General features: G+C 44.0%; 1 protein-coding gene across 2 annotated transcripts in view; it reads left to right on the top strand.

Annotated features, from left to right (window-relative positions):
* The window catches only part of LOC135827325 (uncharacterized), a 347,133-nt gene that overhangs the window by 183,017 nt on the left and 146,488 nt on the right, over positions 1 to 17,628 (top strand). For both annotated transcript variants that reach the window (XM_065339846.1, XM_065339847.1), the window contains exons 20-21: positions 9,465 to 9,577; positions 17,332 to 17,442. In XM_065339846.1, coding sequence (XP_065195918.1) covers positions 9,465 to 9,577; positions 17,332 to 17,442 — 224 coding nt within the window. The remainder of the gene's footprint in view (positions 1 to 9,464; positions 9,578 to 17,331; positions 17,443 to 17,628) is intronic.

A 17,628-nucleotide genomic window follows, 5' to 3' on the forward strand; every position in this document is an offset into this window, starting at 1 on the left:
ACTACTACTACTACTACTACTACTACTACTACTACTACTACTACTACTACTACTACTACTACTACTACTACTACTACTACTACTACTACTACTACTACTACTACTACTACTACTACTACTACTACTACTACTACTACTACTACTACTACTACTACTACTACTACTACTACTACTACTACTACTACTACTACTACTACTACTACTACTACTACTACTACTACTACTACTACTACTACTACTACTACTACTACTACTACTACTACTACTACTACTACTACTACTACTACTACTACTACTACTACTACTACTACTACTACTACTACTACTACTACTACTACTACTACTACTACTACTACTACTACTACTACTACTACTACTACTACTACTACTACTACTACTACTACTACTACTACTACTACTACTACTACTACTACTACTACTACTACTACTACTACTACTACTACTACTACTACTACTACTACTACTACTACTACTACTACTACTACTACTACTACTACTACTACTACTACTACTACTACTACTACTACTACTACTACTACTACTACTACTACTACTACTACTACTACTACTACTACTACTACTACTACTACTACTACTACTACTACTACTACTACTACTACTACTACTACTACTACTACTACTACTACTACTACTACTACTACTACTACTACTACTACTACTACTACTACTACTACTACTACTACTACTACTACTACTACTACTACTACTACTACTACTACTACTACTACTACTACTACTACTACTACTACTACTACTACTACTACTACTACTACTACTACTACTACTACTACTACTACTACTACTACTACTACTACTACTACTACTACTACTACTACTACTACTACTACTACTACTACTACTACTACTACTACTACTACTACTACTACTACTACTACTACTACTACTACTACTACTACTACTACTACTACTACTACTACTACTACTACTACTACTACTACTACTACTACTACTACTACTACTACTACTACTACTACTACTACTACTACTACTACTACTACTACTACTACTACTACTACTACTACTACTACTACTACTACTACTACTACTACTACTACTACTACTACTACTACTACTACTACTACTACTACTACTACTACTACTACTACTACTACTACTACTACTACTACTACTACTACTACTACTACTACTACTACTACTACTACTACTACTACTACTACTACTACTACTACTACTACTACTACTACTACTACTACTACTACTACTACTACTACTACTACTACTACTACTACTACTACTACTACTACTACTACTACTACTACTACTACTACTACTACTACTACTACTACTACTACTACTACTACTACTACTACTACTACTACTACTACTACTACTACTACTACTACTACTACTACTACTACTACTACTACTACTACTACTACTACTACTACTACTACTACTACTACTACTACTACTACTACTACTACTACTACTACTACTACTACTACTACTACTACTACTACTACTACTACTACTACTACTACTACTACTACTACTACTACTACTACTACTACTACTACTACTACTACTACTACTACTACTACTACTACTACTACTACTACTACTACTACTACTACTACTACTACTACTACTACTACTACTACTACTACTACTACTACTACTACTACTACTACTACTACTACTACTACTACTACTACTACTACTACTACTACTACTACTACTACTACTACTACTACTACTACTACTACTACTACTACTACTACTACTACTACTACTACTACTACTACTACTACTACTACTACTACTACTACTACTACTACTACTACTACTACTACTACTACTACTACTACTACTACTACTACTACTACTACTACTACTACTACTACTACTACTACTACTACTACTACTACTACTACTACTACTACTACTACTACTACTACTACTACTACTACTACTACTACTACTACTACTACTACTACTACTACTACTACTACTACTACTACTACTACTACTACTACTACTACTACTACTACTACTACTACTACTACTACTACTACTACTACTACTACTACTACTACTACTACTACTACTACTACTACTACTACTACTACTACTACTACTACTACTACTACTACTACTACTACTACTACTACTACTACTACTACTACTACTACTACTACTACTACTACTACTACTACTACTACTACTACTACTACTACTACTACTACTACTACTACTACTACTACTACTACTACTACTACTACTACTACTACTACTACTACTACTACTACTACTACTACTACTACTACTACTACTACTACTACTACTACTACTACTACTACTACTACTACTACTACTACTACTACTACTACTACTACTACTACTACTACTACTACTACTACTACTACTACTACTACTACTACTACTACTACTACTACTACTACTACTACTACTACTACTACTACTACTACTACTACTACTACTACTACTACTACTACTACTACTACTACTACTACTACTACTACTACTACTACTACTACTACTACTACTACTACTACTACTACTACTACTACTACTACTACTACTACTACTACTACTACTACTACTACTACTACTACTACTACTACTACTACTACTACTACTACTACTACTACTACTACTACTACTACTACTACTACTACTACTACTACTACTACTACTACTACTACTACTACTACTACTACTACTACTACTACTACTACTACTACTACTACTACTACTACTACTACTACTACTACTACTACTACTACTACTACTACTACTACTACTACTACTACTACTACTACTACTACTACTACTACTACTACTACTACTACTACTACTACTACTACTACTACTACTACTACTACTACTACTACTACTACTACTACTACTACTACTACTACTACTACTACTACTACTACTACTACTACTACTACTACTACTACTACTACTACTACTACTACTACTACTACTACTACTACTACTACTACTACTACTACTACTACTACTACTACTACTACTACTACTACTACTACTACTACTACTACTACTACTACTACTACTACTACTACTACTACTACTACTACTACTACTACTACTACTACTACTACTACTACTACTACTACTACTACTACTACTACTACTACTACTACTACTACTACTACTACTACTACTACTACTACTACTACTACTACTACTACTACTACTACTACTACTACTACTACTACTACTACTACTACTACTACTACTACTACTACTACTACTACTACTACTACTACTACTACTACTACTACTACTACTACTACTACTACTACTACTACTACTACTACTACTACTACTACTACTACTACTACTACTACTACTACTACTACTACTACTACTACTACTACTACTACTACTACTACTACTACTACTACTACTACTACTACTACTACTACTACTACTACTACTACTACTACTACTACTACTACTACTACTACTACTACTACTACTACTACTACTACTACTACTACTACTACTACTACTACTACTACTACTACTACTACTACTACTACTACTACTACTACTACTACTACTACTACTACTACTACTACTACTACTACTACTACTACTACTACTACTACTACTACTACTACTACTACTACTACTACTACTACTACTACTACTACTACTACTACTACTACTACTACTACTACTACTACTACTACTACTACTACTACTACTACTACTACTACTACTACTACTACTACTACTACTACTACTACTACTACTACTACTACTACTACTACTACTACTACTACTACTACTACTACTACTACTACTACTACTACTACTACTACTACTACTACTACTACTACTACTACTACTACTACTACTACTACTACTACTACTACTACTACTACTACTACTACTACTACTACTACTACTACTACTACTACTACTACTACTACTACTACTACTACTACTACTACTACTACTACTACTACTACTACTACTACTACTACTACTACTACTACTACTACTACTACTACTATTACTACTTGGAAGCGTGTTTTTATTGACCGCATCAAATGATGATGCAAAGAAAGAAAAGAACACCGGAAACATAATGCTGGATTTGAAAGAAGAAGAGAAAAAGGAAGAATAAAAGAAACCTGACCAAGATAACTCAAGCATTGCACCCAGGAAGCAAAAATGAACTCAATCCCTAGCATAGGCTCAATGAGGTCGTGTAATTGTACAAATTTCAAAGGATCCAAGTAAAACTCCAACCAACGGGAGAAACGAATTCAAATATTACAAAGCAACAGCGAAAATAGAATAACAACACAGTCAATAAAAAGGAAAAGAATGCTATTCGATAGACAAGTCCAGTTACTGCACACGCGACATGTGCGCCAGTGCGCGGCACTCGGTTACGAAACCATGACGGCCTGTACCGGAGACACCACGGGCATACGACGATCTTGACCCACGAAAACACGTTATCTGCCACCGGATCAGGGAGGTACCTATCCTTGATCGCAAGTGACCAAGGACAAGGGCGTACTGAAGATCCCGATTCTTATCCGGTACACGGGCCGCCAACGTCTTCAGGAATCTGCTGCACTCCGGCGCACTCTGACCATTCGTTGCCAAAACCAGATGGGTGAATGACCCGCGATCCACCTGGTTAATCCGGTCTGCATACTGCCGCTTCTTCTGGCGCTCATGCTGGGACAACTGACCCGCCACTTCCGGTCCAGACAGCAAAGACGGTCTTGGGTGAGACACCCCCACATCAAAAGGCGTTTTGCTGCCTGGTCCAGAAGCCACGAGCCCGTATGTCCACACGAGCGCCATCAGCTGAATTGCCTCGCTCTGGAGTTGCATCAGCGGTGGCTCGATCGCCACATCACAAACGACGCTGCCGAGGGCGTCCGCAAGGAGATCCCTCAACTCGTTGTGGCGCTGCGTCCGGTAGCCTCCACTGGGGCAAGTGAGTGCGCGATGGCTTGATATCTCCTTTCCACACACACAGGACGATGCAACCCCATCCAGCGATAAATCATACCGCAGACAAAGTGCATCCCTGAAGTCAGATTTATTAAATACTGACCCAGGTATGTGCATGGAAGGGGGAGTGCCAAGCCAAGTGGATACACCACCCTCACCTGCCACATCCACAAGGAGGCGCTGCTGATCCGACAGATCAGGCTTGATCTCAGCCAAGATGTCCAGCTGCTGAGACCAGCGTCTGCTGAGACCAGCGTCACCCACGAGCCTGAACTGCCAATGCCTTGCTGGTTGAAATTCCGTCGGCGACTCGACGCTCGCCCAGACCGACCACCACACACGTCACCATAGGGTCTATCGCATCGCAACAGAGCAGACGCTCAGCCTCGGCACGCACACTCCCGATTCGCATAGCGAGACCGCCGTTTCGTAGGGCACAGATAGTAGCTGACGAAGCGCACCGTCAGGCCTGAACGTGTGGCCAGTCAGCGCCGGCAGCAGATCGTCATTGATGGCCTGGTCCAGAGGTGAGTACACGGCTGGGTTGGCAGGGACCACACGCTGTAAGAAGGTCCACCGGGATTGCAGAGACGCAACAAAAAGGCGATAAGCCGCCTGCGGTCGCGTCACAGCCAAGCCAGCAAGGCGCTTCACCAACCGACACATGCCCGCAACCCGATCCAATACAAAGTCATTCTGAAACTGTTGGCTGCCAATGGCTCCACCCAGATACCGCATACCATAAGTCTGGATTCTGACACCCGTGCCAGCGAAAGCCTCCTGTACCTCAGCCAGAAGATGCGGTTGGACAAGCAGCACAGTTTTCTTGGCATTGGGGTAGTACCCGTACTGAGGGCCGGCCTCCCCAATGGCAGACCAATACCGACGCAGTGGTTGTATCTTGTCGGCAGCCGCATCATCATCTGCGTACCAGATTTGAGCTGTTGACTCCGATGCTGAACCAAGCTCTGCAGCAAGAGGAACGGTAGCCAATGCGTAAAACGCCATTGCCAGAGGGTCCCCCTGGCAAGTTCCCTCGCGCGAATACAATACCTCTCCGCCATCGAGGTAAAGTGGTATATCGGCCTGGTATATATTTACAAACACTCGACCAGCTGCAGGGCAAACCTTTGGTATGTTGTTGATTGCTGCTGCACGATTCAACTCATTAAACGCATTTGAAGCGTCAGCGAGGAGAATGGCAGTGTCTTCATCTTGCTCGTACAAGCCAGTGAGGGCTTGGACAGCAACCTCACAGGCGGAGGGGACGCCGACACACAGCTGCCGTGGGACAGTGACGGCCGCAACGTCACGCTCGATCACGGCCATGATCACCTTCCCGACCACTCTCCGGAAAACCTCACCGATCGCTATCGGTCTTACGCCAGGTTGCTTGTCAAGCGGTATTAGTCGACCGGCGAGGAATGCTCGGAGATGAGATGGATCATTCTCCTCCACGCACAAACTCCTGGCCATGTGGGCAAGGGATTCAGGTCTTCTTCTCTCCACTCCATTATTTTTTCGATATTCACTCGGTACGCGGTCGACGTGATGGTAGTGTAACTCGTATACTCTCAGCACTCAAAGCACAATCATACTTGTTGTTACGTAAGTAGTTATCATTCGTTCATTGTCTCACAAGGAGAAGAAGAAGACAAGGCAGTGCGAGTATGCGCACAGCCTATCCATGCATTCCTACGGTGTACTATTTATGTGTATACAAATTACGTGTCATAAAGTAGCCATGCTACAGTAGTAGCTATGATGGATTCCTCCCGATCCTCATCGCGGCTAAAATTTGTTTGGTGTTAGTCTAATTTCTCAAACTGACAGGGTTTACAAGAGAAATGTACCTAATTTTGTGCAAATAAATCGGAATATGTCCGACTTCATAAATCCGTGCGGTAAACCGCATAAAAGGACGCCATGTCATTAGTTGGTGCACATGAAGTCACCGTGGTCACTCCCTTGTGACAGGGAGTCAGAGTCAGGGTAAGAGAGTTAATGCTGGTGAGCCAAATGCCAGCTGAGATCTCATGGAAGCCGAAAAAGTTTGTTGCAGAGTCGGCAGTTATACTCGAAGGTTTCCCTCTGTTTATAAGTAGGGTGACTGCCACGGCTGCATTTGTGCCGCTTGAAACCGGATGGCGAAAACTGGCGTTGGCCGTGACATTGAGCATTGGCGTTTGCCACTGTCCAGGAGAATCGACTCTCGACTAGACAAGGGCGGGCAAGCTTGGGTGCTGATCGTACTGCAGGTGCACTTGTGGACAGTACGGCCTCCAGCGCTGGCAAACCATCTGCTGCAGATATCGCATTGGCGTGCACCACGCTGACACCACGCTGGAGATGGATAGGCATCCTCATCATGTCTATGGTAACCTTTTCCCGTGCCCCCCCCCCCCCCACACACACACATACACACACATTTACATAATATCGCGGTGTAGACCCTGGCTAACAACAGCCGCTACTAAGGTAAAGTCTTTTGCACAGCTAAACATATACACAAAAAAATCATGACAAATGAGATTGTGATCTAGTAAAGGCCGTTGGAACTGAAAACTAATACGGACTGCTTGCTCTCCATGAGAAAAGAGATATTCGTGCTTCAGACAGTGCAAAAAGCAATCAGTGGAACCAACATGAGAAGGGAGAATTACTTCAATATATCAGAATACATTATACCAAGAGTATATAACCCCCCAAGAGTGTGCAGCTCTGCATGTGGGGTCTCCGACGGCGAAAACTCACATTACGTGTCTCAGATATGTTCGTACTGCGTACATTGCGTGCGCGCAATCCGAATATTTGCAATGATCATGCTGGGGATATGCATACCCGCAGTGAGTTTCTGTCAGAGATGCTTTTTTTATTACTCCGCTGCTCCCTAAAAACGGGCTGGAAACGTACAACTGTGACACTGCACCACGTGATGTGAGTTTTTGCCGTCAGCATACCCCATAGAAAGGGTATCAGGAGTTGCACACTCTGGGGGGGGGCTATATACTCTTGATTGTACATATCACCCTGTTGATCCCCTATTTGTGCCAGTAGAAAACAAGTGGAAAGGGTACGACTGGTTCTTGCCAGCTTCATATCTGTTAGGTACCTCCTCCCGTACCTTTTCTAGCTGGCCTGCATGCACTTGCGTACTCACCTTTTGTCTCCTTTTGTTCCGTTGGCCTGGGTAGCTACTTGCGTGCCCATATTTGCCATAGCTACCCAGGCCCTTTATCTTGCCGTTCAGACTTGATCTCTTCTCACTCTTCAATGTAGTCGTTTCGTTCGTCTTGGTCTCTTGTCTCGTCGTCTATAATAAATGTCGTTCCCCCAACCTACCTGTTCCCGTTGTAATGTCTGGATAATGTGTCGTCAGTCGTCCTGTTTCGAACTCAACATTGGCGCCCGATTATTGATCGACCCACGACCCTGAGATCATCCCATGCCCAGCCGTCCTCAACCACCATTCGTCTCGTCTATGTCAACCTCGTCTCGTCCATGTCAGTCTCGTCTCTCCTACGCCAACCTCGTCTCGTCTCTCCTACGCCAACCTTACCTCGTCTATTCTCGTTCAAGCCATGCAGGTCAGCTACCTTTCTCTCTTTCTTTTTTTTGTATGCTTCTTCGTCAAATTTATTTTCGTGAATTTCTTTTGTAGTGTGTGTGCGCGCGTGTGTTCGTAAAACATAACCAAGTTAGGGGTCCGATCATGGTGTGCCACGCTCTAATTTTTGGATGTTTAGCAAAAGTGTAACTAGGCTGTATTAGCCGCGCACGTTCCTCGTCAAACTCCAATAGTTATTACACACTATAAGTAGTACAGGAATGATCTGTAGTGCATTTCTAGTAAACACTTTCGTGAGATCCGTGCGCGCGTGCAATATGTGTGTGTGTGTGTGTGTGTGTGTGTGTGTGTGTGTGTGTGTGTGTGTGTGTGTGTGTTTTCTCCTCCAGTCATTTTTTAAAATCTTTTTCTTTCTTTTTTTTCTCTCCGCGAGGACGCGGGATTTTTTTCATGGAGGGGTGGTATGTTAGGTACCTCCTCCCGTACCTTTTCTAGCTGGCCTGCATGCACCTGCGTACTCACCTTTTGTCTCCTTTTGTTCCGTTGGTCTGGGTAGCTACTTGCGCGCCCATATTTGCCATAGCTACCCAGGCCCTTTATCTTGCCGTTCAGACTTGATCTCTTCCTCTCTTTTCTCACTCTTCAATGTAGTCGTTTCGTTCGTCTTGGTCTCTTGTCTCGTCGTCTATAATAAATGTCGTTCCCCCAACCTACCTGTTCCCGTTGTAATGTCTGGATAATGTGTCGTCAGTCGTCCTGTTTCGAACTCAACATATCTATGAATATTATTCCACTGAGACACTGCAAACACATTTGCAATGGTTCACTTCATGCACAGGTACATTCAAGGAGACACATTCACCAAAGATCATCGACTCTGTAGAGCAAGGCTGCCCTTGAACTATGCGAACAAAACCATTGGAAATGATCCTATGAAGAATTACGTAAATGGTAAGTCTTGCAGTCCTGCGAAGGATCCCGATTTTTCCGGGAGTATCTCGCAATTTTGGATGAACTCCCGAGGTCCCGAAACTTCTGTCGATTATCCCGAAAATCACTGTCACAAGAAACATGCCTTGATATTGTTCTTGGAGCCCTTCAAGTTACTTGTAAAGCTGTCCTCGTTTATTCTGTACCGCCTTAGCTGTAGTATCAGTGCATTCTCTCCCCTTCCGTGAACAGTCCCCGAACAACCTCTTTTGAGTCTTGAACTTTTGTAAAATGCTATGTATATCAGCACCCGATCATCTACAATTCATATCAAAAATGTAACAAACGTTGGTTCAATCATATAAAGAAAGGTTGAAAAAGGAACTTTGGAAAAAAATGGCATACCTGTATCCCAAAAACCCAAGGGAAATCCCAGGATTTTGCTACGGTGATCCATAAAAAGCACTCTCAGTATTTGGCAGGTATTGTCTTGTAGTAATCAATGTCCCTATTTAAATGCTATGAACTAGGTTTGAATGGACTCAGGCCTCGTTTACACGACAACGATTGAAAAACGTTTTCATTCCGTGTTTGAAACGTTTTTGCTGTGCACACGAGAACGATTGAAAAACGGTAAGCGTTTTTAGGTGTTTACACGGCACCGCGTTTTTCGGCGTTTTTCGGCGCGCAATGGTCACGTGCAACAAGTTGGCCTGGCGACGGCAGCGGGAATGTTTAGAAGTAAAGCGGGAAACTGGTGATGCGGTGGAAACTGGGTAAAGGTTGGTTCCATTCTGCAGCTTGCCTTCTTGTGTGTCTTCCGGATCTTCAAGTCGATTTTTTCGTGCTATCTTTTCCTCGTCATTCGCTTTCTCATCGCCATCATGCCAAGAGCACCAGCAGTAGGAGAAGCATTCCAGTGGACGGATGATGAGGTGTGTTTGCTTCTTTCTGTTGCAATTGAGTACAAGACACAACGGACCATGGAGAGTGTTGACTGGGAGAGCGTTCGGACAAAGTATGCAGACATTCTGGCCCTGCTCAAGGAGAAGCTGCCGGAGACTGCGGAGGAAGCGCGGAATAGACCGGACATGAAAGATCTGCCTCATACACGGTAAGAGCTTCATCCCCCCCCCCCTCTCTCTCCTTGCAATGCCTCTGTTCAATAAATATTATGTTTTGTTTTGTTTGTGAGCACAATGAAAATTTGCAGTACAAAAACCATGGTATTCTTTGCAGTATACAATGTACATGACTGTACATGTACATGTATAGCAAGGTGCACTAGTAGTTATGCATGCTTGAATAAAACATAGAAGACATTCGCACTGCAAAATAACTTGCTTTGGTTTTTCAGCTTATTTCTTGTACACAAGTACTTTGAGGTGAACACTTTCCTGCTGTATTGGTCTGGTATTGATTATTGTTTTGTCTCGTGTCCCTTTAATTGTATTGATTGCTTCTGTAGAGATGAATTAAAACTTCAAGTGATGACGACAAAGATAAAGTCTATCCGTAACAAGTACCGGCAGGCGGTTGATTCTGGAAGGCGAAGTGGGCACGGCAGAGTGGTGTTGCTGTATTTTGAGCTCTGCGAAAAGCTCTGGGGTGGCTCACCAGCGACAAATCAGATTTCAACAAGAATCGAATCTTCTGTTCAGCAGGTTGATGACGATCCTGCAGAAGCAGCAGCATCAGATGACTCTTCTCCTGAGGCATCGGCAACTCTGGACACTCCCGAGGCTGATGATCTGCTACCCCAGAGCACGGCGCATGAACGGAGGAATCTTCTGACAAGCCAGCTCACAAACCATCGGCATGAGCGCCTGAAGAGGAAACTCCCCGCTGATCGGCAGCTGATTGCGGTGGCGCAGGAAGAGTTGGATCTGAAAAGAAAATTTATGGAGAGTGCGCAGCAAGATAGAGAGGCCACAACCAAGCAGCTTGCTTCCATGTCTGCGAATCTGGAGACCCTCACATCCAGCATTTCAGCTGGATTTGGCTTGCTGTCTCAGGTGCTCGCACAGAATTCTGCCCAGCCCATGCAGCAAACGCAGCCCTGGCCAATGCCGTTAAGTTGTGTTCCGCTTGATGCGCGCGATTGTCGTCCTCGCCGTGGTCGTCCTCCAAAATGTGCTGTCCAGTCCATCGGTGGATCTTCCTCTTCCCGTGAAGATGTGACTGCATGCCCGTCCTCCTCTGCGTGTGTAGGACACGGGCCAGCTGAGAACAGCTTAAAAGATGGTGAAAGACCGACACGTAAGCCACCGAAACTGACAAAGGATCTGTCGGCGTCGGAAAGGGTGACGAGAAGCCAAGTGAAAATACGGACTGGTGAGGACGAACGTACAACGACAACGGAAGTGACAACAACAGTCAATATTCGAAAACGTGGTAGACCGCGAAAACTAACCTCAATATCGGACACCGGACAAGTTGGAGTAAGAAGCTCAATAGAAATCCGCAATGGAGGAGACGTAGCTGAAAGGACACTGGGTATCGCGCACCCAACGGTTAGTGTCAAGAAACGTGGAAGGCCGCGGAAACGCGAAGAGACGGATAGTGGTGATGCCACGAAGAGGCGAGATGACGGGACATTGGAGGAGACAACACCCAATGGAGCTAAGAATCGCACTTCGTCAATCAAACAACATCTGTCAGCCCGTACCAATTGTCGTGAGTTGTACAGTGATAATGTTTTCTCAATACTGTCACGTGGTAGATGTGCGTTGCATTTGGCTGTGTTAGAAGCTTTGCATATCCGTAAGTTAGATCCTGAACTTTGCGTACAGAAAGAAAATGTGTTGTCGCTACAATTGTTTGGTGTTACTCCTCGTCGAGGTGGTAACAATGTAACTTAATTTGCTCACTATGTTGTTGTCACTGTTATTATTTTCCTTCGAGTTTTGTGTCGTGCTTAACTTGATAATTTTCCACCTTGTCACGAGTGTTGTTATCTAATTATCTTTACGCTATATAAGTTTTAGTCTTTCCAACTTGAGCCAATCCCTGTATAATCCTTGATGAGAAGGGACCGAAAACGTTCGGATACTTATGACAAGTGCCTTATTATGACTGGATGTGTGTTTGCGTGGATACTTGCGACCCATAACTTACCTTCGTTTTAAAGTATTATCCGCCTCCGACCTCTTTTAAAAATTATTATTATTATTATATGCACGTACGCGTTGCTGAGGCCCCCATTGGATGGAGGTTGCCCAGGTTCGCATGTGCCAAACTGATTATGCCAACGCCTCATGACGAAAACATACAGGTTTAATTGATACAAAAGAGAAAGACCAAGGAACTACAAGTTACGCTATACTGTCCACTAAGGCCACCAGTTACTAAACAATCAGCTCATGCGATAACATTGCATTGCACTTGTAGTAACTGGCCTTTCTCCACCTGCTCCCAGTCCCGTGCCATCTCCACACTTATTCCAAAGGGACGACGATAACTACATTTAGAAGACTGTTTATTGACATGACGACGAAACACAACCAGACAAGACGAACTCAAGACGAAGACATGATGAACTCAAGACGAAGACTGCTTTTCATAGTACAGCAACACGCGCAGTCTCTCCGGAGACGCCCGGAGACTGTACGGAACGTACTATACGATATGGTAAATCTATCGATATACGGTACATACGGTATGATACGGTAGAAAGTCCGTCTACTACACTGCTCCCCTCTCAAATAATTTTCCGTCCTCGGAAAACAAATAACATAACACAAAAATTAATGTATACACTGCTGCCTCCTCAAAAGGCTGAATCGTTCCTGATTCAAAAAATAATAACAGAAGAAAAATAGATCACACTAGCCACGCGAGCATACCACACCAATCACCCAAAAATGTATCGCAGCAAAACACAGCAGCCAGAGACCATCTGCCATTCACGCAGGACCTGATAAAACACAAATACCCTGTCTGCCCACCAACCAGACCTTCAGCTCACGCGCTGGAACACAATCGTGGGAAATGCATACAACATCACACTCGCGCCACCTCACCAATCACGAAAAAATTCTAAAATGTAAGAGGGCAAAAAAAATAAAAAGAGAGTAATAAAGTGAAACCCACGAGCTGCGATCTGTGGAAGCGGCTTTAGTACTCATCATCTCGGATGAAGAGCAAATAAGAAAATGACCCTCGTCCTCGAGGAGAGCAACTGGTAAATAAACGAAAAAAATTGAAGAGAACAGCAAATACAAAACTCACGCCGTCTACCATGTCGTCCGCCATCTCAAGGAATGCTGCTCAGCGTCGACATTCTCACTTCTGGGCACAGTTTTACGTCGTGTCCGGGACCATCCATCCTTCTTTTTCTTTTCCTTTTCTTCTGGGCACAGTTTTACGTCGTGTCCGGGACCACCAGTGACGACGATTGACAAGAGACAGGTGAGACGAATGATGCAGGACGAAGACGACGGACGAACTTCTTGGTGCTCTGACGATAGGACGACTGGAGATGACATCGGAACCTGGGAGCGAAGGCCACGCAGGACGAATCCAGAAGTTGATGTTGACAACAAATTTCTATCACCGCTGCCACCAATGTAGTAACTGGCCTTTCTCCACCTGCTCCCAGTCCCGTGCCATCTCCACACTTATTCCAAAGGGACGACGATAACTACATTTAGAAGACTGTTTATTGACACGACGACGAAACACAACCAGACAAGACGAACTCAAGACGAAGACATGATGAACTCAAGATGAAGACTGCTTTTCATAGTACAGCAACACGCGCATGCACCAACATAACGTACACACGACGTACACAAAATAACGTACTATACGATATGGTAAATCTATCGATATACGGTACATACGGTATGATACGGTAGAAAGTCCGTCTACTACAGCACTGACCGACGGTACTGACTTTCTACAACTAACTGGCTAACAGCTCTAGCACATCTTGGATGCGCACTCCAAAAGCCTTCCAACTTGGAAGGTTCTAAGTTATAGAAATAACATAAGGAGGGGAAGGGGAGCGCAACCAAGATAAGCACGAGCTGAAAGTCTCAGCTGTGAAGAATGTTATCGCATGAGCTGATTGTATAGTAACTGGTGGTGTTAGCGGATAGTATAGCATAACTTGTAGTTCCTTGGTCTTTCTCTTTTGTATAAACTAGGTTTGAAATTAGTCGATAAGTTGACTGGACAGTTGATTGTGTTCAGTGGTTTTAATTAAAGCCATCGTCAAATCACACACACACACACACACACACACGATAAAGCTGAATGTATACTCCCAGACATATAGCTGTAGGCCAGAGACTTGTACTGCGATTGCAGGCCATGCACTGTGAAGAACACTTGAATACTGAAACCTACTACGTGTTTGAAGTTTACTTTGCTTGTGCATGGGTACGTGACCATGCATGTGCATGGGTGTATGCGAAATATCCTGTCATTGTGCTCATGTGTAAGGGTAAAGACATTTGATAATATCATTGAATCTAGTCAATTTTGAGATTTTGATTTTGAGATCTTGATTTTCGGAGAGACAGCGAAAGGGAGATAGAGATAGAAAGGGAGAGAGAGAGAGAGAGAGAGAGAGAGAGAGAGAGAGAGAGAGAGAGAGAGAGAGAGAGAGAGAGTGGGAGAGGGAGAGAGAGGGAGAAAGGGAGAGGGAGAGAGAGAGAGAGGGAGGGAGAGAGAGGGGAGAGAGAGAAAGAGAGAGAGAGGGGGAGAGAGAGAGGGAGAGAGAGAAATAAAGAGAGAGAGAGCGAGAGCAAGAGCAAGATCGAGATCGAGAGAGAGAGATCAAGAGAAATAGAGAGATATAGAAAGATAGATAGATAGTAAGAGAGAGAGAGCTAGAGAAAGACGGAGAAAAATAATTAAAGGGGAAGAATACCCTAAAATCAAATTTTCACCAGTTGTAGTCTTCTGGGTGCTGAGTCGAATGGTCTTGGTCCGAGGAAGCTGCGACGCTCCCTTCCTACTTGAAACCCAATCGAACTCACGCACTTCCACCGAAACTGGGTGACTGCGCCCTACTAGATGGGGATTTGTATGCAAAATGTCACTAAAAGCGCCATTTCGTTCTTATAAAAGCATGGATGACTGCTATTGGCCCATATGTTGTAGTCTTTTGGACGCTGAGTCGACTGGTTTTGGTCCGAAAAGGCTGCGATGCAGCGTTCCTCCTTTATTCCCAATCGAACATGGTTGAACAAGCGGTCACGTGCTCCTGGGTGCCCAAATCACCTGGTCACCGCGCCAGCAGGCGACAACTTTTACACCAAGGTTCAACTCGAGTTCAACTCGAGTGACAGGACTGCACCCAAAAAAGGTCAAACAGGCTAGTAAGTTGTACCCTGCAGGCACGGTGACCAGGTGACTGGTGTACGCAGAAGCACGTGACCGCTTGTTCAACCATGTTCGATTGGGAATAAAGGAGGAACGCTGCATCGCAGCCTTTTCGGACCAAAACCAGTCGAGTCAGCGTCCAAAAGACTACAACATATGGGCCAATGGCGGTCATCCGTGCTTTTATAAGAACGAAATGGCGCTTTTAGTGACATTTTGCATACAAATCCCCATCTAGTAGGGCGCAGTCACCCAGTTTCGGTGGAAGTGCGCGAGTTCGATTGGGATTGAAGTAGGAAGGGAGCGTCGCAGCTTCCTCGGACCAAGACCATTCGACTCAGCACCCCGAAGACTACAACTGGTGAAAATTTGATTTTAGGGTATATATAGGAGAGATGACAAGACGAGTCGGTGAAGAAGGAAGGAGAAAAGCAAGACACATCTGCAATATCTTTGTTTGATCAAAATGAGCTGAGCTGCTGATACGAAGCGTCGACCAAGCATCCCTGACTGGAGTGAATGCCCCAGCTGGCCTCTCGTTTGTCAGTGGTTGCCGATGGACGTTTTACTATCACACTCACGACTACAAGTTTCCTGGTGTGCATCGACATCGGCATCAGTGGGGCCTCCCGCTGTCGATCCTGTTGACGGGCGGACAGGTCGGTGTGAATCCTGAACGGCAACCGAGCCTGTCGCGTTGGGGGATCTCGGCGGTGAGTCTCGCCTGGCCTGCATACATGGACATTGCAACATCATAATAATAAACAACATACATGTACTTTCCTTTGGCATCAGTATTCCGCGTAAGATTTTCGTCGCCTGTGTGGTGTGTTTCTCTACCAATGAGCGCGTACTATGATTATTTATCGCTGTTCTCACACTTTACCATTTTAGCAGCTTGCATATGCCATTGATATATGTGGAAAGCGCGCACTTGCGCCATTTCTGGTGTATAAGAATGATCATTCCTCCATTATCATCATTATCATCCTCTACTGATGAGCTCCGACAGGGAGCGAAACAGCTGTCTAGAGGCGTGGAGCAATAATTATTATCTCTCAACGGAAGTGTCCTTGCTGGTGTCTGTATGGTTCGGCTGAAGAGCGCGTGGTTGTGATGAGTTGGGAATGCAATGAATTGAAAATATGGCCGAAAGCTCTGTCGCAATATTAAATTTTAGTTCTGAAGGTATACTTCCCCTTTAAAAAACGGTTAGTTTCTGGTGATGTACATTCGGTTGAGGAGAAGGTGAGGGGAGTGACGGTACCACGATCAACATGCATGATACTCGCAGCATATTCAATTTCTTTCTATTTTTGTATTCAAAGAGAAGGAAAACAACTGGCTTGTTGACGTACGACCCAGCATTCACTGTTAGAACTATGTGGCTATATTTGGATAAACATTTGACCAGTATACGGTATGTCTGATCTTTTCCCCAGCTCTGACGGACAAGTTTTGTTTAAGTAGCTGTAACACTATACCTGAAATGGAGACAACTTGCCCCAAACACTACACATGTGTTGGTTTGGTGTTTAATTATACATGTGAACGTAAGTAGAAACCCAGCATCAGAACTACTAAAGACGAAACTCCTGTGCATTTAAATCCAAACTTTTGAACACAGTAAAACCTGCCTTCACTGTACTCCCATGGTGGAGGAGAAACTTTTTTGTTTTTTTTTGTTTTTGTACGAAGTCTGTTGTACGGGCAAAAGTAATAAACCGATATAATCATGT

Source organism: Sycon ciliatum, chromosome 11 (assembly GCF_964019385.1).
Source record: "Sycon ciliatum chromosome 11, ocSycCili1.1, whole genome shotgun sequence".
In the NCBI taxonomy this organism is placed as follows: Eukaryota; Metazoa; Porifera; class Calcarea; order Leucosolenida; family Sycettidae; genus Sycon; species Sycon ciliatum.